The sequence below is a fragment of the Meles meles genome, chromosome 3, assembly GCF_922984935.1.
Source record: "Meles meles chromosome 3, mMelMel3.1 paternal haplotype, whole genome shotgun sequence".
Classification (NCBI taxonomy): domain Eukaryota; kingdom Metazoa; phylum Chordata; class Mammalia; order Carnivora; family Mustelidae; genus Meles; species Meles meles.
The window spans coordinates 75348011-75372903 of NC_060068.1; the positions used below are offsets into that span (position 1 = coordinate 75348011).

Sequence of the window (24893 nt, forward strand, 5' to 3'; positions counted from 1 at the left end):
ATGAAGTGAAGAAAATACACCACGAAGAAGGAAGGGATTAACTACATCAAAGTTTGCTGATAGTTCAAATACAAAAAAAGATGGAATGATTAACACCTGGAAACCACTGATGACACTAAGAAGAGCATTTGGGGGAAGGGTGGGACCAAAAGCCATGCGGGAATGATCTTAAAAAATTACAGAAAGGGGGCACCTGGGTGGCTCATTGGGTTAAAGTCTCTGCCCTCTGCTTGAGTCATGATCCCAGGGTCCCAGGATTGAGCCCCATATCAGACTCTCTGCTCAGTAGGGAGCCTGCTTCTCCCTCTCTCTCTGCCTGCCTCTCTGCCTACTTGTGATCTCTGTCAAATAAATAAATAAAATCTTAAAAAAAAAAAAGTACAGAAAAAGAGGAATGGGGATTTGGAACATAAAATCCTTAGAGGATTTTTGTTCAGAAGAGCAATAAATGGAGAAGTGGAGAAAAGTTAAGAGAAGCATTTCTTCAAGTTAAAAGAAACAACATGCAGGTCAAAGGTGGGTCTTAATCTAAGAGCCACAGGGGAAAGAATATAAAAAAGGGAGGGGAGAAGAAAGACAAAGACAAACACTAGAACACAAAGAGCCTTAACCTTAAACTGTGGTGGCTAGTTGGGGATTAGAGAAAACAAGCAGTTAAGAAAAACCATTATCTTTTAATATATGTGCCCATCAGTGAATTTTAAAAAAGGAAATCATGCAAAAGGAAACCATTAACATTATCAACACTAGATATAAAGTAAAAAGGGAGGAAGGAGAATGAGGGAGTTTGACTACTGGTAAAAAAAGCAATACCATTTTAATTCAAAAACCATATATTAGGTTCCTAAAAACTATGCGAACTGAATACATCAAAACACTTGTTTCCCCATTTGGGTTATGCAAAGACAAAAACGGGTGGAAAATAAAGCGTCATCTAATGGGATTATCCAAACTAAAAGAAGCTAAATACTACTACTACTGATTAAAAGAGAAAGTTGGCATGCGATTCCTCTCCCTGATGGAACACTTCTCTAGAATACCTGGGCAACCACTCAACTCAGGAAAGGGCAGTTTCTTTCTATTTGTTACTACACCAAGTTTCTTACTCCTAAGGGCCTAGTATGCTTTAGGCCCCAGGTGAAACCAACGGACAGTTTACAAAGAGCGAGGGATTGGGAGACAGGGAAGGCCAGCGTCCGAAGGGTCCAACAGCCTACTCGACACAACCCTCCGGATTCAAATGCCTTCCTACTTCCACAAACCATTACAGGGCACGGCAAAGGCGCTCTGCATTCTACAGAATCCCTCGGGTGCAAAGGGAGAAATTGAACGGGGGGCGTAGCAAGTGCACACCCTGCGCCTACGTTTAGAGAACCCAGGCGTCCCCGAGAGTGCATCAACGTAAGGTCCAGGAGCTTACATATTGAGGGGACTCCGAGCTGGGAAAAATCATGCACTGAGGTATTCTAGAGGGAAATGATAGGGAACTAAAAAAAGAAAGTGAGGGGGGAAAAAAAACATCACAAACGGTCATTACTATTACTAACTTACTATTACTAAACTACGTAGCTCACACTTCCGCACCCTACCTCTCAGTGCCTCCACTTCCGGTCTCCTCCAAAAGGCCCGCTCCCACAGACAGACGTCCCGCAGCCAATGAGAGTGTGGTCCACTTCCGCAGGGGCGCCTGACGTCTTTTAGCTCCTGCCTTTTCCGGTCGTGAGGAGCCTATCCTGGTGTCCGGGTCGCGCGGCTCGGGAGGAGCTATCCTGACAAGCCCAACCGGATGCGGGAAGGGAGCGAGAAGGGCAGGCGGGGCGTGCACGCCTCTTCCGCCCTGGGCCCGGAAGGGTGATGTGGCTGGGGCTTCGCCGGCCTCACTATGGTAAGAATTGGGGCGGTGGGATTGCACCCTAGCTTGGTGAAGGGCTCCGGGCGCGAGCTAGGGCTGGAGGGTTGGGCGGCGGCCCTGGTTGCGCGGGCCAGGGAGCCCTGTCACTACCTTGATTCTGCGGGGCTCGGAAGATGCTCAGGCCCGGGGACCATGTGGGCCCTGCACGCCTAGCCAGGGAGAACCGGGGCGAACCAGGGCCCACCGCCCCCAGAGAGATCCCGCGGTCACAGGTACCAGCGCCTCCTGCACAGTCCACCTTTCTGACTTGTTTCGAAGAACTGCGCTGGTTGCCTTAACGCAGTCGTGTATACAGATTCTTTCTGGTCACTGATTCCTGGAGGCATGAAGCTTCAGTTTTCGCGGATTATTTCACGTTCTCTGATGTCTCTACGGGCCTGTTGCTCTAAATCCCAAGCTCCACATCTTAATTGGGGTCTGTTGAGTTAGTAACCTTTCAGGCTCTTCCTGCTTTACAAACTGTAGGTTTTAATTATTGGCGATCTCTGGAGAAGTGGTTTTTCTTCTAGGAATGAACTTAAGGTGGTGTTTGACCTCGGACCTGCCTTCCCCACACATTTTTAAGGTTGTATGTATTATTTTGTGTTATTGCAGATTCCTTTGATAGTTTGGGCCTCTTAGGAAAATTTAAAATGAGTCACGAAAAGTTTTCAAAAGAAATGCCTGCATCTCCAGGCAGAGAAAAAAAGGTAAAACCAGCATGGCTAGAGGACAGATGTAGTGGTAGTAATAGTGAAATCTCCCAAGTTGTCTCAAGCCCTTTTACCTTTGTTATGGTAAATGCCAACAGCCTCTACACCCAGTGAACTTAATGAAATCCACAGGCCAAATGTTGCATTTATGAGTATATTTCTGGAGAAAGGATGCATGCCTTTATTATAGTATCAAAAACAACCATGACTCCCAAAAAAGCTATTGTGGGTTGAAAGCTGTTGAGCTTATGTTTCCAGAGGTTCCTGCAGAACCCCATACAGCATTAAACCTTTAGGCGTTTAATTGAAAACTCATTTAATTTGATAACTTTGATTATAGATGGGACACAAGTCACAGCGTCTTTCCTGGAGAACTTAGAAAATGGCAGTCTATTCTTAGTCAAGAATATACTCCAGCATCTTAGCCTAGGTGCCACAACCAGATGAGTACATGTGCTCTTAGAGTGTCAGAGAACTGTTACTTACTTAAAGAATTTGATTCCTTTTTCATTTGAAAAAGAATAGATGCTGTTACTCTTTCTTCTTTTTCTTTTCTCTCTCTCTTTTTTTTTTTTTTAATGTCTACCTGCAATAAGAGTCACATGCTCTAATGACTGAGCCAGCCAGGTGCCCCTAGAAATTGTCACTCTTAATTCTTCCATATCTTCTTAGATGCTGAAGTTTAATTACTCTACTCATAGATCATGTCAAAGATTTATTTTCATCATCTTAGCTTCTTGTGAACTACCTACTGGCTTTAAGATTAACATTAATTTTTAAAAACTTCAGAATGCCTTTTTCTCCCTCTTAATATCCTTAAAAATTTCTTCCCCCAAATCCTTCCCTACCCCATCTGTTTTCTTCTGGGTCTCTATTTGGGCATCCACAGCCCATGTGTGTATACCTCCAATGTACCTCCAGCCATAGCACTTGCCACAAAAAACAAACAAACAAACAAAAAACAGCAATATATTGTTGCCTACATTTCTTCCCTCTCTAGCTGGAGTTTTCTAAAGACCAGGTCTTCTAATATCTACATCACAATGACAGCTAGAGTTAGTACTCAGATGACTCTACATCTGGGGAAAGAGAATCATGCCCAATTCAGTCCAAATTTCTAAGCAGCAATAGTTTTTATAAGCTCCAAGTAATTCTTTTTTTTTTTTTAAGATTTTATTTATTTATTATTTGACAGAGAAAGATTGTGAGTAGGGGGAGGGGCAAAGGGAGGGAGCCCAACAACGCAGGACTCCATTCCAGAATTCTGGGATCGTGACCTGAGCCAAAGGCAGACACTTAACCGACTGAACCACCCAGGTGCCCAAAAGCTTCAAGTTATTCTTATGAACAGCCAGGCTTCATACCACATTTGACTCCAACTATTGAAAAGTTTTTCCCTTTTATCAGTCTTTGTCATTTCTGACTGTATGGTCAGAACACTTTCTTCATAACAGGATTTGCACTTTGGCCTTTGAATACTTTTGTCTTATCAAATTATCAAGAACATGTGAAGTATTTATTGCTTCTTTTTTTTTTAAGTCTACTGCTTATCAAGGTTCTATGTATGCTTTCTCCTATTAACACCTCTGATCCCCTTGTTGCTTTATATTTAGATCTCTGGTGTCTATAAAACTGCTCTGGAACTAAGCAACACAAACATAACAAATGAGTTATAGATACCATGACAGTGAGATGAAAATAAGTCCAAATGACCACCTGTGTTACCAGTGGAGAACAGAATTGAGGTGCTTCTGCTCTGAACTGTACCTTTCTTCACAGCCATGAAAGTTCTTTAAGTGGAAAGGTTAAGTAGAAAAGGTCTACATTGGGGTGCCTGGGTGGCTCGGTGGGTTAAAGCCTCTGCCTTCGGCTCAGGTCATGATCCCAGAGTCCTGGGATCGAGCCCCGCATCGGCTCTCTACTCCGCGGGGAGCCTGCTTCCTCCTCTCTCTCTGCCTGCCTCTCTGCCTAGTTGTGATTTCTCTCTGTCAAATAAATAAAATATTAAAAAAAAAAAAAAGGTCTACATTTTTTAAATAGGACCAATGAGATCAAATGGGTATTTAGTCCAGCTCCTCATTTTACAAGTGAAATTAAATTAAACTGATAATTTAGAGGTGCAGATTTATCCAAGGGCAAATATGCATATTGGTTTATTTCCTAAATAATGCAAATGCATAGTGACCATTTATGCTAAGAGACAGGTTCTTAACCTTAAAACATTAAGTAATCGTGGTTACCTGGTTTCAAATTAAACCAAGATAATTCACCTACCTTACAGTAAGTAAGTGCTACCTTACAGTAAGCAACAAAGGTTGAACTTACATGCTAATAACACCAAAGGTCAGTATTTCTGTGTGTTAATGGAAATATTATTAATCACCTGTGATTACTTATCTTGGGCAAGTGGGGGGGTGTTTGCATATTTATTTATAGGCTTCATTTATCCCTGCATTTCCATGTGTTCCAATTTAAGAGAAAATAGTGGTACATATAAATTTATAAGTAGAAACTTGTTGGAAAATGCTGGCCTGACCTAGATTTGTAAATGATAAAATGCTGACCCACTTTTGCAATACTGTATAATTTTTATCACAATTAGGTCAGGAATATCATTTCTGGGTCTCCTTCCATCTCCTGAGAGGGATAAATGACTAGTTTTGTATAAAAGCAGCAAGTCTTAAAACAAGTAAAATTGTTACTATTTGGCGTTTTTAAAATTCTCAGTCTTTTGTATTCAGCTCTTTTAAAGTGAATTTCAGTTGAACTGGAGGAATTAATATGTCAGTTACTTCTACATAAGATGCAGTCAACATTTGAAGCTCCCTTAAAGGTGTTATGCATGAAGAAGGCCCTTAATCAACAATTGGTTAAACAGTTTATTTTGATAGTGCTAAAAATAAATACATAATCTATACGGAGCTCAAGTGATCCAGGACTAATGAAGACTGTAGGCTTAGGCTTTTCTATAGATGAAGTACAGTTAGCAACCTGTCACTGAGCACTCCAAACAACTGTTCAGCATATTAATATGTGTATTTCTGCTGTCTTTCTCATTGGTTCTTTGTGCCTTTATACTGCTGGGATCTTTTCCCCTGTTTTTCTCTCTACACCTAATGTGTCAGATGGTTTCTTAAACTATTTTTATATATACATTTAAAACAAAACCTTACACTGAATTCTTGCCTTATATCCAAACTTAATAGTTTCAACATTCACTTATGGCTGAAACAAGAAATTGTATCTTCTTAGGTAAAATGATAAAAATTAAATTTGCAGTAAATATTCAAATTGACTTGAGTAAAGAATTTTTTAAAAGGTGTATTAACATCACAAGTAATTTCTTGTTTTAGCACTAAGCTTTGCATCAATGAATCTTCATCTTTTCATTGATAAATGATTTCATCTGCTGTAGTGGTGGCCAGATGAAAGTGAATTATCATAATTTCAGAAGGCCTAACAAATTGTGATTTACTTCAGAATGATTATGCAAAGGGACTCATCAAGTTGATTTCCTTCTGGTTTTGAAAATTATTTAGTAAAATAGCACTAATAATCTGAAGCATATCAGAAAGTCAAGAGTAGTAGCTTGTTCTGAAAAAGATTCATGATCTGAAAAAAAAATTAAATGAATTTTACTTCCCGTATCACCTTTCATTAATCATCTTTTCCTCTATTTTGTGATCAGTTTTGCTTACTTTTTTTCTTACCTTCTTCCTTTTTAATGTCATTTTCCTATTGAAAATCCCAATTATTTTTCTACAAGAACAGGAACATCTGTTTCCTTTCAGCCTGAGATGAAAAGTTTATATCAGCAGACAACAGATGCTAAGCATTAAAAGGAATGCTTAGGTAGGGTAAGAAATGGTAGGCTAATGTCTGTAGCTTTGAAACATTTTTGTTCGGTCAGAGTCTGAGTACATCTAAAAGCCTTTACCACCTAAGATTATTTGTTTCAATTTTAGGGTCTATAAACCCCAGAAACAAAGTTGTGTGTATCATATATTGCACACTTATAAATGGTTTTTCATTTTTAAAGGGTTTCACACACAAATGTATATATACACACCCCACTTCTGTAATAATAGGCATGTCTCTAAGTGCCTCTTAAATTCTTCTATTATATAAAAATTCAAACATAGAAAGGTAGAAAGAAGAGTATAATGAAGCCTCACATCCTCAGCGTTTCTTTATCAACCCCACACTCCAACCACACACAATGGATTATCTAGAAACGGATCCCAAACATCCTATCATTTAAGCACTTTTTTTTCACTACAACATTCAGGGAAAGAAAAAGTACACAATGCAAAAATTGTGACATTTAGATACTCCATTAGGAACATGATAAACCAGCTTTGCAAATTGATTTTCCAGCCACTCTACTACAACAGTCCTTTGCCTGATATAGTAAGCCTGCTCATTATTCCTTAAACATGCATATTCCTGATTCTGTTTTCCATGCTTTTGTCTCTTTGGGAGCCTGTTCTCTATTGTCAATCTAATTGTGCCCTTTCTTGACTTAGTCCTTGCTTTCTCCTTGAAGCTTTTCTTGGCTTTTCTTTATGAAAACAGCATTTTTTTGCCAGTATGGTTCAGTCACTGCTTAATATATGCCACAAAGAATTGCTAGTTACTTTTTTGAATACATATCCTGTTTTAACTTGCTTATAACTGCTGTATGCCTCAGTTGTCTCATATATAAAATACAGGTATTAATAACACCTAACTCAAATATATGAGGATAAACAAAATAATCCTAAACAAGCCTCCAGTGAATATCAGTTATTGTCATTAGCTATAGACTCCTGGAGGGAAGGAATCCTGCTATGTACTTTTTTAATCCTGTGTCTAGCCTCCTGCTCCCTGAAGAGTAGATACTAAATGTTTAGTTATGTTGACTGAAAAGAAATCTGTACTTTGTATTTCATGAGGTTATCAAATACTGTATCAATATACTCACATATTCAGAATATCTTTGAAAGATAAACACTGTGAAATACTGTCTTTTCTATATAGAATTTATCTTTAGAGTTCATTTATTTTTTTTCAAGTTATAAAATTTGTATCACTTACTCTCACAAATGTAAAATTAAAATCCAGTTCAATAAGAAACCAAGACATACTAAGCTTTATCCTTTGTAAATCCATGAAGAAGTGATTTGCATACAAAACAACTATTTAAATAGTAATTACAAATAAATTTTATCTTTTTCAGACCATAAAAATAACAGAAAATCTGAGAAATCCAAAAGAGTTGAGAATTGGGCTAAAATCTTTCCAAAGATAATCAGTGCTTGCTTTCTTCTCGTTCACATAAAGGTTTACACAGCTGAAGATATGCTGATTATGAAATTTTGTGTGCCACTGCTTAGAATTGTACAAAAGCATTTTTTTTTTGTCTTTAAGAATATTGGTGAATGGCATGTATAATTTCTTAATATTTTGAATAGTTTGTAAATATTTATCATAAAAATATATAACAGGTTAAAAAATACTGAGGTTCCAACAAGGATAATTCTTGTTTTAGGATTCTCCTGGCTGTTACTGCTTATTTCTTTTTTCATATGAACTTCAAAATCAGTTGTGTATTTCAAAAAGAATTGGTTGGTATTGAGTCGACTTTAAATTTATAGATTAGCTCTATGATACTGCCTTCCAATATAAGAACATGGTATACCACTCCATTCTACTTTAAGGTTTTTCAGTACGTTTAATTGTTTAGTCGATTTTGTTCTTTAATACCAGTGCTGCATTTCTTGTCAAGCTTATCCTTAGATACATCAGCTTTTTGTTCTAGTTGATATTGTAAATAGAAACTTTTTTTCCATTATGTCTTTCATCTGGTTGGTAATGTCATTCTGAAGGCCGTTGATTTAAATATTTTACTTATGTACCCAGCCACCTTACTCAATTCCCTTATTGTGTGTAATTGTTTTTCACTAGGTTCTTTTTGGGCTTTTCAGGTAGCACTTAACAATTGTTACTTTGAAAGTAACAGTTTTGCCTTTCTCAAAAAATTTTGTAACTCCTCTCTCTGTCTAACTTCTGACACCATAGGAGGGCCTTCAGAGTTTACTAAATAAGCATATTGCTAGCTACTGTGTGAGATTGATATATTTTATCTACCTTTTGTAGTGAAAATATTATTCTTATATTACTATATATGGTGGTATTCCTGCACTTTCAAAAAAAAATGTTTTATTTTTTAAGCCATTACTTACTGGTCTCCTGTACGGTAGGTACACAGTCAGATATGGGAGTTCAGTACCTGATGAGATGTTGTCCACTTTCAGGGATGAGCATTATAAAATGTTTAACAGTTCCTATGAGAACAGAAAGAGTTGTATATGAAAAAAGGAGAGGGGAGGCCAATGGGTTCAAGGAGACTTCCTGGAAAAGATAATGCTTAAACTGAATTTTGAATAGACTGAGTCCACCTCCATTTTCCTTTACTGGAAAACTGATTTCCTGGGATTCCTGTGTTAAATTTGTTGAGTAAGTTTTAAAGAATGAGCAGTGAATGAGCAAGTGGTTTTCCTTCACCAAAATCTAGTAGCTTAGTTTAGTCAATGCATGGAACATGATGGCTTAAATTCAAAGCACTCTTATCCTAACAATTTCAGAACTGAAAGAAACTTTAGCCAACATTTAGTCTATATCCCCACTTTCCAACCAGTTTACAGATGTGAAAGAGAGACTGAGGTTAACGATTCAGCTGAAGTCATATGGCCAGCTATACTCAGAGCTTGTAAACTCTGTGTCCTGTCTAGTAGTCTGGCTCCTAAAACATCTGTATTAATTACATACTGATTCGGTTTTTGGTGAACTGTTTTGGATCCATGACATTTTTGGTGTTTTCAAGGTCTCAAATTTAGAATTTTTGTTGCATCTTCTGCATTTTTAGCCCAAAGAATGGAAAGAGAAATACACTCTCAGAATACTTTATGATTTTGGGGTTTTAAGTGTTCACAGACATACCATTCTGTTTGTCTTTGAGAAGAACAAAAGTATAATTCTTAATATGGAATTGTCTGGCATTTTTTACCTATGCTGTTTTTCTTGTGATAACAGTTTTTCTTTTTTTCTTTTTAGTCTGCCATTTTCAATTTTCAGAGTCTGTTGACTGTAATCTTGCTGCTTATATGTACCTGTGCTTATATCCGATCCTTGGCACCCAGCCTCCTGGACAGAAATAAAACTGGGTATGTTACTAATGCTATCTAACCACCCAAATTAGGTCCTATAGACTTTGAGGGTAAATTGCCATAAAGGTCATTAAATAACTTAATTCCTATATATAACTTCATTTTGTAACAGCTTTCTACATTATTTTCTACCTCTGTTTTTAAAAATCTGAAATCTTTGTATGCACAGAATCTTAATAAATAAAAAGACAAATATCAGAAGTGACCTGAAATATATCTATAAAAAGTATACTTAAAAAGATAGAACAGGTTTTTTTCATCTGGAATTAGAAATACAATTTTGCACTTTCAAAGATAGTATTTGGCCTTAACTTTTTATGCAATAATCAGTAAAGCTGGTTATTAAAAAAAAACAACAACAAAAAAAAACAAAACAAGTTGGTTATCATGTTTTTGAAGCATAAAACAGTTTGCAAGCACTGTGTCTATAAAAAACATGATGTAGACATTTCCCTCTCCAGTCTAAGACTGCTCTAATCATATAGGTTCCCTATTAGCATCAGAAAGCAAACATCTTCAGGGAAATATATTTAGCTAACTTAAAGCAATGGTAAAAATTAAGTCTTGGGCTTGACACATTTCTTGTATTATATGTTCACACCCTGAAAAAATCTGAACTCAAATATAATACCACACAGAATTGAAATTTTAAAGTGCCATCTTCATAATACAAAAGTACGTGTTGAATTCAACCAAAAGGAAAAGTATATTAAAAACCAGAGACTATGTGATGAAAGCTATGTAAATTTTCTTTGCCTTGTGTATTTATTAATTTCTAAGAAAAATTGTCTTAATCCTTCCTTAATAAAAGCCTATACCTACTTAATTGTTTTAAGAAACAAAAGAATGAAAGAATATACTTCACATAGGAATAGTTATCTCCAGCACCTGTATTGGGCCAAATTAGGACCCTGCAAGGTCAAATTCTGTTTTTTGACTAATAAAAATCTGCAAGAGGCAAGGTGATGGCTATGAGAGTAATAATTTCAGCTTCTTTTTCCTTCACCTCCATTCTATCTGAGGACATAATTAACATTTTTTCAGACATTGTGTCATCTAAATTATTTAGCTTTTGTTACCATTTCTTCCTTGTTATTTCCTAGGGTTGTTGAAATATATATAAAGGCATAAATAGAACCTCTAACCAGTTTCAAATATTAAAAATCCCTAATCCTGTTCTAATATACTGATCATCCGTTTCTGTTAACCTGAGGGATTTTATTTAACCTGCTGATGTTATTTGTCCAACAGTTTTTGTGACAATGCCCCTCTTCCTTTGTAGACATTGACTTTTCATCACGTTTTTTTTCTCTGAAGTCCTCTTGCACTTAGTCTTCACTTACTTTGTCCATTTTTTAAAATCATATGAAATTACATAGTATTTTCTTCCTTTGTTGAATTTCTGTAATCTTACTTGTTGCTTAGTTGTGCATGAAACCTTTCTATGCAACTAAATGAATGGTTTTATTCTTTCCCGTCTTCTGCAGCCCCTGACTATTGACTTAAAGCATATGGTAGAAACCAGTAAACATCCTCATTGATGTTTTGCTTGGTATTCTAATATATACATAACATCTACCTAATAAGATATTTAAGTGTTTATTTCATTATAAAAACAATCTCGTAGTAGTGGAATAGAATATTTATGCTTTTCTGCTGCTGTTATGGAGAAAGTAGGTTGCATGTGGAAAAGTCTGCTCCTCATTCTTTGGGGAGCAGGGATATATCCATTACATGCTACATTAAAAAAGGAGTTCTCAGGGCTGCCAACCTTACAGTAGAGGTTGAGTAGTAGTATATTTCTCCTACATATAAGACAAAGAACTAGCATGCCTACTTCTGTATTTTGAAGCATGTACTCATATAGTCCGCTGCTTGAAGGCTTTTTTTTTTAAACTTTGCTTCTATTTATATAAATGTTAGGCCCCATTTTGACTTGTACATTAGGAATATTTTCTCTGGGAGCAATTCTTAATGGGTCATTGTCCTTTGATAGTATATGTTCTTTTGAGACTCATAATAAACTGTCCTTTCATTATAGTGAATATCCCATGTTTAAGTAGAGATGTGTAGGCTAACTGGACAACACAGGTTCTTGACAATTTCACTCTTGAAAATAACAATTTTTTTGCTGCTTCAAATAATACAGAATTAAAAAGCAGCAATAAATTATTGCTACTTTCCCTCATTTCCTGTTATCATAGACCTGATTAGCTTTATCAGCATATATACTTGTTGGCTTATACCGTAGAAACCAAGCAGCATAACTGTATTGGTTTTTCCTAACTAATAAAGTTCCTATGTTCTAATAAATAGCATTTGGGGGCACCCGGGTGGCTCAGTTGGCTAAGTGGCTGACTCTGACTCAGGTCTTGATCCCAGGATCCTGGGATCGAGCCCCATGTCTGGCCTCCCTGTTCAGCAGCAGAGAACCTGCTTCTCCCTCTGCCTCTGCCTCTGCCTCTGCCTCTGCCTGCCACTCTGCCTACTTGTGCACGCACGTGTACTTTCTCTCTCAAGTAAATAAATAAAAATCTTTAATAAATAGCATTTGGCATATTACAGAAATATGTCTAGGTAGAGAAATATAAGGGAAAGGCCTAAGTAGTACTGATAAATCTCTAAGTTGCTTCAGTTAGGGAATTTTTTTCATTTATATAGTTTTTAGTATATATGTTGTAACAATTCCCTAATGATGCTTTGAGTTATTTCTAGGTTATCAAACCTGAACTGATCCTGATTGTGATCTTACAGTTTTAGATTATGTTCTTGGGAAGCTGAGCTTCCCATGGAGGAGCTTCAGGTGTCCTACCACTGAGTCCCTTGTCCAGAGTAACTTTAAATCAATGGGCATGTTATACTCAATAGATTTTTAGAATCAAGAAACCATGGCATTGCAAATGACTAACCGATTGTCTTCAGTTTTTTGATAATATGTAAGCCAATTTTAAGTGACATCTAAAGTTACTATCACATGTGCCTTTATATATTTTTTTAAGATTTTATTTATTTATTTGACAGAGAGAGAGAGATCACAAGTAGGCAGAGAGGTAGGCAGAGAGGAGGGGCAAGCAGGCTCCCTGCTGAGCAGAGAGCCCAATGCTGGGCTCCATCCAGGACCCTGAGATCATGACCTGAGCCGAAGGCAAGAGGCTTAACCCACTGAGCCACCCAGGCGCCCCAGTCACTTGTGCCTTTAATCTGTGTATTACTGAACACAGCCCATTAGTTTCTATTCTGAAGAATTTCTTTGTAATAATGAAATCAATCCTTATAAAAAGCCTATGAGGGGGCACCTGGGTGGCTCAGTGGTTTAGGCCTCTGCCTTCGGCTCGGGTCATGGTCTCGGGGTCCTGGGCTCGAGCCCCGCGTTGGGCTCTCTGCTCAGCAGGGAGCCTGCTTCCTCCCTCTCTCTCTGCCTGCCTCTCTGCCTGCTTGTGATCTCTGTCTGTCAAATAAATAAAAATAAAATATTAAAAAAAAAAAAAGCCTATGAGGGTGAGTTGCTATTAAGGAAAAAATTTGCTTACAGTTATGCAGCCAATTAAGTAGGATTAAACTTAGGCACAATCTGGCCCTTATATTTTCTTATATTATTTTCAAAAATATCTTTGATCTTTGTCCTTTTATTCCTATAGTAAAATTGTTGCACCTGTCAGAATATCCATCCTTCAAAATAAACTTGTATTTTTGCCCATTTCATGGCAACTGAACCATGAGACTTTTTGATTTGGGGTCAGGAAGTTATACTTCAAAGGAGGAATATATATATAGAACTTAATTGAACCAGTAATTTCTTTCATTCTTAATCACTCATATATAATTATTCATCAGCCAGCCATCTCTTGGGATTCCCCCCCCATAAAAGCATAACCTAAATTTCCCTGGAATTTACCCATTTCAGTTTTGTTACTACACCACTCCTAACCTACTGCAATAAGTACTACTAATTTATCTTGATTTGTAGCTATGTATAACACCATTCATAACTCTTCTTTTGTCAGAGCAACAAAATAGTTGTTTACAATGTTTTCATATCTTCTGGCCATCTCAGTGACTCGGTTGATTTTGTTTTAAAGCTCGTACTTTTTATACATGCTGAATAAGTGATATATGCATATAATTTGTATTTAATTCATAGTATATTCATTCAAAGAATGGTGATGAACATTTTCATTCTAATTCTTATTTCCAGAATGTATGTGTTTTAAATGTCATATTTAGTTAACTCATATACAGACTACCCTAAACTAGGATTTTGTACTTAAATTGAAAACACAGGCACCTATTTTTATATCCTTCCTTATTGAGTGACATAGTTATGTAAATGCTGTCACTGGAGTTCATGGTTTAAGGATTTAAATATAGAAGTACATTCTATAAAAAGTAATTTCCTTAGTGTGAGAGTTTTATTTTTTAATGGCAAAACACCCAAACCAACTGTGTTCATTTACCATTTTCTCAAAATTAATGTTTATGTAAATTGGCGTATGTTCTACTTTTGAGAGTTAAGCACTTGAAGTTGACTGAATCAGTTCTACAATGAAAAAAACCCTGTGCACATTTTTGCTGCATGTATTAATTTACTGTGGGTTTAACCTAGGATACGACATATATTCCAGCTTGTAACAGTTTATATACACTGACATTTGATAAGCAAGTGTGTCCTACTTTCCTACATAAATGGCGGCTCAATACCAATTTTAAGTTTTGAAGTATCAGAAGGTAAAATGCCAGTTTATACTGAATGCTCTGTAGGTTACTGAGAAAATGATTTACCTTTCTCACTAATTAATAGCTACTATTTCCTTTTTTATTATATGCAGATTGTTGGGTATATTTTGGAAATGCGCCAGAATTGGTAAGTGTCTGTTATAATTGCCACATCTTAAGCTGTAAATTCTTGGGCAGTTTACTTATGCCATATTCACAGAAGGCAGACATCTGTTTTAAAACTGCAGGCTTCCCAATTTTGAGCAGTTTGTCGAACTCCCCCAAACTCTTTTCCCTAATGCTATTTAATACTAGACATGGTAGATACCTCATAATACTTAATTAGCAGGAAGATGGAAACTACAAGAAAAATCTAATTCAAATATCAAATGCTGTGCATTCCAAGTGTTGAGATTTCAGACAAATGTGTACAGTTTTATGCACACATTCTTATAGAGCATGCTGCTCTGTATAACGTGTACTATTTTGATAAAAGGATGAATTTTCCATCTAATGGAAGGCTTGCTAAGCAGTCATCTAAAATTATTCACTTTATTCCCTTACGCTGAGTCCAAGAATGTTATTTGTTGCTTTTGGAAAGCATTCTCACGTGATCATAACTGAATTTTGTTCTAATTGATTAAAGTTAAATGTGATTATCTTCTAACTTTTCATAGTAAAATTAGTAGTGTCATCGTGTGTTTTTGTTCAAATAATAATAAACTCTTTTTTTTTTTTTTTATTTTTTTTTTTTTTATTTTTTTTTTTTTTTTTTTAAAGATTTTATTTATTTATTTGACAGAGATCACAAGTAGGCAGAGAGGCAGGCAGAGAGAGTGAGAGGGAAGCAGGCTCCCTGCCGAGCAGAGAGCCCGATGTGGGACTCGATCCCAGGACCCTGAGATCATGACCTGAGCCGAAGGCAGCACAGTGCCTAGTTCATAGTAGAGACTCAAATGATTGACAAGTGAATGAATTAAAATGTACTTTACTGATGTAATTCACCAGTGTTCTTAAATAATAGATTTTACCCTTTTTAACATAGCTAGTTCAAAAAAAGAAAAACAAAAAAGCATTACAGAGCAATTTGTGATTGTTCCACTTGGACAGAACAAAATGAATATTTCTCCTCTTTGGAATTATTTACATGACCCCCTGAAAAAAAGCTAGGTTTTAGTACTCTTCCAATATTTAATTTGATGTAACTGTTTTCTTTTATAAAGGTATGACTTCCATGATAAAAAAAAAATGTTGCTGTATTTGACAGTACAATTAGTCTGACAACAGCCTGATTACCCCAGTGGATCACTTTAAATAGGAGGGGGAATTTAGGAGTCATGTCCCTTAGATAAGCTGTGTTCCATCCAGAGTATTATGTTTTCTTTTGGATTCATTTATCATAAATGTGGAAGATTTAGAAGATGTTCCATAACAGGAAACGAAACTGATTAAACACTGAGAACTACAAACGAAGATTTTGTAACATTTTAGAAATTTTTCTAAATAAAACATATTTTAGAAATACATTGTTAGCCACGGATATAAATAATTATGAGAGAGCAAGTTGTCTTCCTTTGAGCTTTTAAAACTAGGCAAGACCCATTAACTGAAGTTGTAAGCTTCATACCAAATTACATAGAAGTCATTTTAGAATCTGTTATGATTAGATCACAAGATTCGTTGGTCTTTCAGGTGTCTTACTATAGAAAATGACAGTGTACTATAAATAGTTTCAGAGAGAGGTACTTTCTAGGCCCTCATTCTAATGTATTGATTATTGAAATAGACATCTTTTTGAGAATTCACTGTGCTTTTAACATGTTAAACTGTCCTTCCTCAGTGTTCTTTGGACTTATTATCTGTTAGCGAGACAGACAAGTGAATCTTTCTTTTGTAGAAAAGATCATTGACTTTAGATAGGTAAAGCACAAATATAGCCTAGATAAGTTGTTATCAATCAGGACATTTTAACTGTGTCTGGAGACATTTTTGGTTGTCACCACTAGAGTGGAGGGACATATACTGAGTACAGTTCATGGGTGTTGCTAAACATATTAAAGTACACAGAACATCTCTTCACATAGAATGAGCCCAAAATGTCAGTAGTGCCAAAGTTGAGAAGGCTCAGCCTAGATTTACAGAAATCTGTTGTACAAACTTACCTGACATCCAGTCATTCTCAACAGCTGCAAAGCCTAAAATAACAGTAGAAATCTTAATCACTTTAAAAATAACTGAGAAGGAAGAGATTAAGAGACAGAAGAGAACCCTTGATGGCTAATTCTGATAGCTAGTAGTAAATGGAAATATGTGTAAAACAAACTGTTTCAAAGCCAAGGCACCAAAGAAAATGAAATAATATTGTCAAGGAACAGAGTGCAAAGAATACCTCAAGTAAACTGCAAAAAGAGAACATAATGGAAGAATAGGACAGTTCAAATACAGTAAAATTCTCTGGATCAGAGGAATACTGAATATTCACTGGTAAAAATATAAGAAGTCTGGAGTTAGGAGGAAGAGCTTTCATCTTAATATTATGAAGTTGCTAATTCACAAGTAAAATATTTAAGGGATTTTAAGTTAAATGTGAAGGTATTTTAAATCCATTTGTGTAATAAATTAGAGAAGTATATACAGCTTCATTCAGTAGCCAACCTAGGTGACCCTTTTCACAATGGTTACTTAAAAGTATAGCTGAAAGTTTAAGGCATCTAGTCTGTAGCTCTCTTAATGATTTCCTGTGATATCATCTATTTTTATGTCTAATTATAAATTGTGCCTTTCTTTTTGCTTGGTCAGTTACTATTTTCATTTTTTCTCTTGACTGTATGAGTGCCATACGCTAAATGGTTCAGTTAAAGTGTTCGTTCATGCCAATTATGTGAAAGCAGTAGCATTTCATTTGGCAAAATGGCCCCAAAAACGTTGATGCTGATAGGCAGACTTTCCCAGCCACATGCTCCTCTCTTATCTTGACACAGAATATATCCACCAAGAAAGGATGCAATTTTAATAGGAAAAGGTCCAGCCAAATCATCTTATCATGTTACACATCACATTACAGCAACTGTTTCACATTCACTTAAACAGACTGAAGACCAGACAAGAAGTAACGTTCTTACCCAAGTTCAACCAAAGATGTTTAGTTCTACCACATGGCAGTCTCTTTCAAGAAAATCAAAAACAGGAAAATGAAACCCATATGTAAATTATAGCATTCTAAGTTGGAAGATGAGGAAGAGAAGAACTTCCTCAAAACTTAATTTCCAGCAGATGGAGAACTTAGGGCAATATTAATTTCTTCTTTTAGGTGTTTAATAAGATGATACTGGAAAATTAGAGTATCTAGCCCTAATTAGAGTGACTGGCTTGCTTAACGATATCCACGTGAAAATTATGTCTGAATAAAGTTTGGTTTTGTTTGATAACTTGCCCAAAAAATTAACATTAGTTAAAAATGATGACCCAAGTAATTTTTTAGTTTAAATTATTGTTTTTTTTTCCTATTGAGATAGCAGCATTGTGAAAATGCTGTTGTCTCACTTTTTTAATTTTCCTTTAGCTAGAAAGCAGCTCAAAGTCTATGGATAGAAAAACACTTTCAGAAAAACAATGTTTCTTCTACTTATATGTGTATATCTTCTGTGAATATTGTCACTGAGCAGACACAAAGGTAAAATTAGTAACAACATAACTGTGAGCTCTTTGAGGAAGCTCTGAAAAGAAAAAATGACCTCGAGGGTTTTAGTTGATGAGGATGGTCAAGATTGACATTTTCCAGAGGTAATTAACTAAACTTGCCAAATAAAACAGTCCTTGCTGAAGAAACTTAGTTACTGGAAGAGAACTGATTTTATTTTATTTTATTTTATTTTAAGATTTTATTTGAGAGAGAGAGAGATAGAGAGAGCACCAATGGGGAGGAGAGGGAGAAGGAGCCTGGGGTGATCACGTGAGCTGAAGGTAGACACTTTACCGACTGAGCCACCCAGATGCCGCAAGCGAGCTGATTTTAAACATAGAAAAACAAGTGAGGGGAGTATATATAGTCTCTACTTCAACACCAGGTATATGCCCATGATTATTTCTAGAAGTAGCACATCACTCCCTCATCTTCTTCCTTTCTCATGCACCCTCAAAATAGCATAAATGCCTGGTGCTTTGTGGAACTCTACAGCCCTTCAATAAATGAAAAGCAGGAAAGAATGAGATGAGTTTGGGTAACTCAAAATCACAGGGTCACTCTGCAAGATAGCTTCACAAGCCAACTCCATTCTACTTCAGGCAAAGGAAAATCTCCAAAACAACTTTTTAAACATACGTGAAAATTGACTCATAAAAGTGGCTGTTTTAAGTTCTACATTTCTAGCCCAAGAGTAATCAAAGTTTTTCTTTAAATTGCAGTTAGTTAACATACAGTGTAATACTAGTTTCAGATACACAATATAGTGATACAATACTTCCATGTATCACGAAATGCTCATCAGGACAAATACACTCCTTAATCCCCACCACCTGTTTCACCTATCCCCCACCCCACCCCACCCACCTTCCCTCTGGTAACCATCAGTTTGTTCTCTCTATAGTTAAGAGTCTCTTTCTTGCGGCACCTGGGTGGCTCGGTCGGTGAAATGACTGCCTTCAGCTCAGGTCATGATCTTAGGGTCCTGGGATAGAGCATTGCATCGGGCTTCCTGCTCAGTGGGAAGCCTGCTTCTGCCTCTCCCACTCCCCTTGCTTGTGTTCCCTCTCACCCTGTGTCTTTCTCTGTCAAATAAATTAAAAAAAAAAAAAATCAGCATAATCTAGCTCATTCTGTGTTGTACTTGCTTTTATGTGGCAGCCACTGCTTGTTTGGCCCATCTCCCCAAATGTATGGGCCCCCTAGCTAAGAACTTTATCTTGAGCCTCATGTACCCCTCTCCCATAGTAACCTTATCATATCCATGATATGATATGGTCCATGATATCTTGATAACTTAAACTCAGTTATCCTTGATAACTTAAACTAAGTTATCCATGATAACTTAAACTCAGTTAATCAACATAAACATCTCCCCCTTTTTTTCAATAGGTGAACGGAAGAGTCCTTACGTTGCAGTATGCTGTATAGTGATGGCCTTCAGCATCCTCTTCATACAGTAGCTTGGAAGAATATCAGAATTTAATTGCCATCAGATTTCAGTATGGGAAAGGACTTATTTACAGAAAATAATGGAATGAATGGTTAACCCTTTTATCTCTGAACATTGAATGAGATAAATTTCCAGCTGCTGTTCTCTATTTTTATTATTGGACCAATGTTCTATATAAATAGGATGTAACCATTTAATACTCAAAGAGTTTAATATGTCTATAACAATCAACCTCAGTACTGTCACTACAATATTACCTTCTGCAAATGTTGTTCTGTTATGTCAGATACCAGTTTTTCGTGAGGTATCTCTAAGGCGCATAATAGAAAACAAAATTGGTAAATGACCCAAGTTTCTCTCACTGTGATTTGGGAATGATAAATCCTTATAGAATGAGACATTTTTCTGGACTAGCTTTTTTATTAGGGAAAAAGTTCAATTTGTGTTGGTAAGGATTGCGTTCATATTTAATAATGCTTGCTTTTTCCCCTGGTCACACCAGAGCATTAACAGAGTACCTCGAAGCAAACTCGCTAGTGTATCACAGGTGTTTCAGCTATTTAAAACAAGCTATGCAGTTCTTAAGGAGGAAGATAAATGAGATCAGACTTAGAGTAGTACTGGGAAGATGTTCATATTTAGCATAAAAGAGTTTAGAATAACTGACTGGTATAGTAGCCTCTGAAAATTTGACCACTGTCATTCTCTAAATAAGACTGCGTACTTAGAGTGAAAATAGCAAAATAGAACAATTACAGAATGATAATCCTGTTTGTGTTTTCATTCTTTTTAGTGTCAGGTCTCCACTTACTTTAACTGCCCCAAAACACAAACTGTATTTTGTTTGTTTTTAAATACAGCACTTTAATGTGTCTAGTTTACTTTTTATGTGTCAATTTGAACGAGAATCTTCTGAATAACTCAGTAGGTGATGATAAACAGTTTTCAGATCTCTTATACATATAACTTGTCATAAGTGTCTTTGGGTTTTGATAACAAAGAAATACCTTCAACGGTTTCCATCAAAACAAGAGAAACATTTGGAATATGACTAAAAAATTTTGCAGTAGAGCATTATTAAAAGTTCAGTTAACATTTTTTCAGTTTCAACTGAAATTCAAGCTAAAAGGAACATAAACATCTTACCTAAAAATTGCCCATTGTAGGTAGTGCTAATTAGATATTGTCCTCCGCTATTAATTCCTTCTCTCTTTTTAAGAAAATTATTTAGAGTTATTTGAAAATGAGGCTGCCAGTAGCTCTTTCTGTAGAAACAAAGTTTGGAGCTAAAAGCCATCTATTTTTAAAGACCACTTTAAAGTACTTGAAAAGAATTCTAGGAAGCATAAGAAAAGCTTGTTAAGCATTGCTTGCTTTTCTCACAGAAGATAAAAGCTGCTATAGGCTATCAATATAATTGTTTATTTTACATTTTTGGCATATCTCTCTGGCCAAAAGTTACATATTTTGCTTTAGAGAGGGAATCAGGTTATGATCATTGTGCCTACTCTGAACTGTCCCTTGGGCTTTGCATTAGGTCAAGAATTTTCAGGGTATCCTAAAAATAGAACTCTTATCAGCATATACATGCAGAGTAAGTCACCTTTCTGGGTCTGGTTTCTGAGCCCATCTGTTGTCCCACTCTCCTGCCAACTAGACTTTACAAAAGCTATGTCAACTAATCTTTTATATGCTAACACAAACCTAGTATGAATAAAAGGAAGAATATTCTAGATAATCAGTTCTAGGGCATTTCTTTAAATTTGGCATTTTGAAGAAGCTAGGTGGAAAGTAGAGGAAGAAATAATTTCTTTGAAAAATCTGTGGTAACATAAAGAAAATTTTGCTGTGTGTAGATGCTCAACAGAGTGGGAGGCAGCTCATTTCTGACCCCAGACACTGTGACCTTTTGAAACACAAGCTCTTTGGGACACAGAGAAAAGACAGAGGATTCTATGAAGAAAAGCAATTAGCAGTTGCTAATTGCTTTTCTTCAATGTAGTTTTTTTCAAAGAGCTACCACTGAATCCTGTTCTCTAACCCAAAGGGCAGCATAGGTAGTTTTAGGCCCACAGAATATTAAGATACTCCTGTTGTGGTATTGGTTGGGTGGTAGGATGCAGAAGAGGATTAAGGATCAATTTAGCATCAGATGGACTGCTTCTGTCACAGAGACTAACTGCAGGGCTGGAAGGGATGGATGGTGGGCACTGAAGTCCACAGCTTACCAAGGTTTGAATACTCTGCGTAACCTCTTTCCTGGCTCCAGAATTTTTTTATTCCATCTCTCCTGGAAATTGTTCAGGGCTGATATTTTAGTTCCTGAATGGGCTCAGCTGTGTCCATGGCAGGAACTGGTCTTCTTTCAGGGCAGTCTTAAAAGATGGTCAATCAAAAGGCCATTTAGTCTGTTGAATTCCCTGCATGGCTTAAAAAAAAATTGGATTCAAATCCAGTGTCTTGTAAATGCCTGTGCTCCTATACTGGGCATTTTCCATGTTCAAATGCAATATAATAGCCCCTTCATACTGGGAAGAATAGTAATAGGTAATTTGTAACAGATTCCTTCACCTTAGTAATGGGCAGATCGGTCTCATTTTATCTTAGGACCTAGAGGAGGTCAGAATGAAATGACAAAGTAAAAAAAGAACAGGTCTCTCCCTAGTTTTGTGGGAAAGACCTAGCATTTTGTAAATAGAATTTCTACATTTGACCATTCTTTCAAGAAGCATTTATGGAGTACATGTAGTACTTTATCACTGAAGACAGAAAAGCAAGTACATAATTTCTGTCCTCTAGTAGTAGTTCACAGTGCAATGGATGAGAGAGATGAAATTACTTATACAAACTGCAATGTGATAGTGCTTATTACTGAAATAATTCCAGAAGAAAATAAGGGTGACACCTTAGAGGTAAGAATTTCCTGCCAGAGAAGCAGTGCTTAAGCTGAATTTAAGAGCAGTATGCAAAAGCACCAGTGGTATATTATGAACTGTAAGCACCTAACTTGTTGTGCCATTTGGGGAGTATCAAGACATAAGCCTAAAAAAGTGGACTGAGGTTAGATCCGAGAGGGTCTTGTATTTTTTCTCACTACTATTACCTACCTCAAAATTGAAGTTAAGTGTATGTTCCCTCCTGCCTGACAAAAAGACTTGAAAAAAAAAAAAAATCTTAGGTGTATGTGTAAACAAGGTTAAATATATCCATGCAAACCTTAATTTGGACCATGAATACAAGAGTATACTTTCCAGAGACTCACCTGCATAGTCTGTAAAGGCAAACATTAGTTCAGTCACATATTTTCAGCAACTCTCAAAAGCTTATACTCGTCACTACCTAAAGCAGCTATGATTCTAACACATACATCCATCTGCACAAGAAGCGGAGGCGGTTGCACTGTGTACATTTCCCGGGTGCAAAGGAAAGATTTCTAGGAAGCAAGGACTTGCACTCTCTTCAAAGCCTTTGGGAAGTTACTGGATCATAGGAAACTGACGGGAATTGAAGATTCTTAGGGACCACTTTGAACTTTTCTGGTGTTCAGTAAACAGTAGATGTTCAATATCAAAGTAACTGAGTAACAGCAGCATTGTGAATACGACAGCCTTGTCAGTCTAAATCAGCAAGTTACTACTGGCTTCCAAACATAGCTTCATAATTATGTCAGGCATACACTGCCTTCCATGGTTTCTTTACTTCGCCCTAAACTAATCCCAAAATAATTCAAAATGCAACTCTGGCATCAAAAAAGGGAAGGTGGAAATCTATTTCCTGTGATTTTAAGACAACAGAATCATCCTGTGTTGTGTAATAAAAATCAAAACGAACTCTCAAGAGCCTCCCAATTTTGTCTTACTGTCAGATGAGTGAGAAGAGTTTCTTCAGAGGTTAAAAAATTGAAATTGGCACCTTTTGAATAAGATGGGAAAAGAGAAATGTTTCTGTTAATTTTACCTGTATTTTAATTCATGGCTGGTCAAGATTCTTTCAGGGGAGTTTTTTTATGTTTGCATCTGAAAGCTGTTATTTTGCCGTTTCTCTGAGTGAACCTTCAAGAGCCTAAATGACTTGCTTCAGATATGAAGTCATTAATTCACACCCCCCCTAGACACAGTAGAAATTGGATTTTGAGTGAAAGTGACAATATTAATAGTTGACAGTTACTTTAACCTTGTCCTCCACTAAGAGCCTTGAAATACCCAAACATTCAGTCCAAAATCTGTGAGCAGTGTCCGCCAATTATTCAGACAATTTATACCACTTATTAGGAAATATGACAAAATTTATATATACTATGTGCCTTGCTTTGCACAGCATGGTCTTTGTACAGTTACCTTTCCAGCACTGAACTGACACAGATAAACTTCTGTTACACCTGTAACTAGAAAGGATTTACTTAACCAAATGAATTGGAACAACTATTTTTTTTTAGTTGAACTTTGAACTCAAAAAGCATTTCAGGTATGAATAGAAAACACTATCTCAGTTATTTCCTTCAGTGTATATTATAAACCTCCCTCACTGCTCCATCATAACTGCCAGTTATTCTGAGACCTTATGGAGAAAAATCCCTAAATTTCTGATTCCTACCTCAGGTCAAAACAATTCAAAATGGCTTTGCTTGAGACCACTGAATTTAACATAGTGGGAAAGCAAAATCTGTTTTCAATTCAGAGGGTTTGTATTAATTTCCTTAACCATAACAGATTTGTCTGGAAAAAACATAAATATTGGAAATATGGGTAAATCACTTCATAGACTGTATGGAGGACGAGAACACTCTAGAACTGCAAAATACCAGAGCTTTATTTGGTAAGGGAAGTAACCTGGGAGAAAATGTATAGTGATTGAGCATGTGTAGCCAAATTGCCAAAACATGTAATTTATGAATCATTTCAACATTTTTGATCAAGTATTATGTCTAGACTAAGTGTTGGAAAAATGATGAGCAAAGATACTGTTTAAAAAGAAGTAAGGAACTGTTAAGGCATGAAGGATTTCAAGAGGGCCAGGACTGAAGAAAGAATATTTCCAGTATGAAAGTGTTAAAGTGACCTGCATGGTCAGGGTAACACGAAAAGATTTGACATTAGGAATTGAAGGTTATAAAAACAGAGTGTTCTCGGTAACATTTCATTAGGGCTCCTGAAAACCAGAAGATAGCATTTTCCTTTTTATTTAATAAGTAAACATTCACTTGCTTCTTAACTAACGTATTATTCACAAATGG

General features: G+C 36.4%; 2 protein-coding genes and 1 non-coding gene across 6 annotated transcripts in view; 2 read left to right on the forward strand and 1 right to left on the reverse strand.

The window, feature by feature from the left end:
- Window positions 1–24893, reverse strand: part of XRCC4 (X-ray repair cross complementing 4) — a 275028-nt gene that overhangs the window by 247141 nt on the left and 2994 nt on the right. The window contains exon 1 of one of the 4 annotated variants that reach the window (XM_045999511.1): window positions 1590–1657. The exons of 1 other annotated variant lie outside the window; for it this stretch is intronic. The gene's annotated coding sequence lies outside the window, so the exon portion shown is untranslated. 2 more of the 4 variants (XM_045999513.1, XM_045999514.1) reach the window with 2 other exon arrangements.
- Window positions 1772–23497, forward strand: TMEM167A (transmembrane protein 167A). The gene is made up of 4 exons (XM_045999517.1): window positions 1772–1885; window positions 9700–9809; window positions 14639–14673; window positions 19600–23497. The coding sequence occupies exons 1-4, from the start codon at window positions 1883–1885 to the stop codon at window positions 19668–19670; spliced, it is 219 nt and encodes a 72-aa protein (XP_045855473.1). The 5' UTR covers window positions 1772–1882; the 3' UTR covers window positions 19671–23497.
- LOC123939563 lies at window positions 11491–11625 on the forward strand. The gene has a single exon (XR_006817928.1). It is a non-coding gene; the product is annotated as a small nucleolar RNA U109 (small nucleolar RNA).

What these genes read in the sequence shown, in the direction of transcription:
- TMEM167A (XM_045999517.1), top strand. An exon ending in CTGGACAGAAATAAAACTGG is followed by an intron (nt 9,810 to 14,638) that starts GTATGTTACTAA and finishes TATTATATGCAG; the next exon opens with ATTGTTGGGTATATTTTGGA. An exon ending in TTGGAAATGCGCCAGAATTG is followed by an intron (nt 14,674 to 19,599) that starts GTAAGTGTCTGT and finishes TTTTTTCAATAG; the next exon opens with GTGAACGGAAGAGTCCTTAC.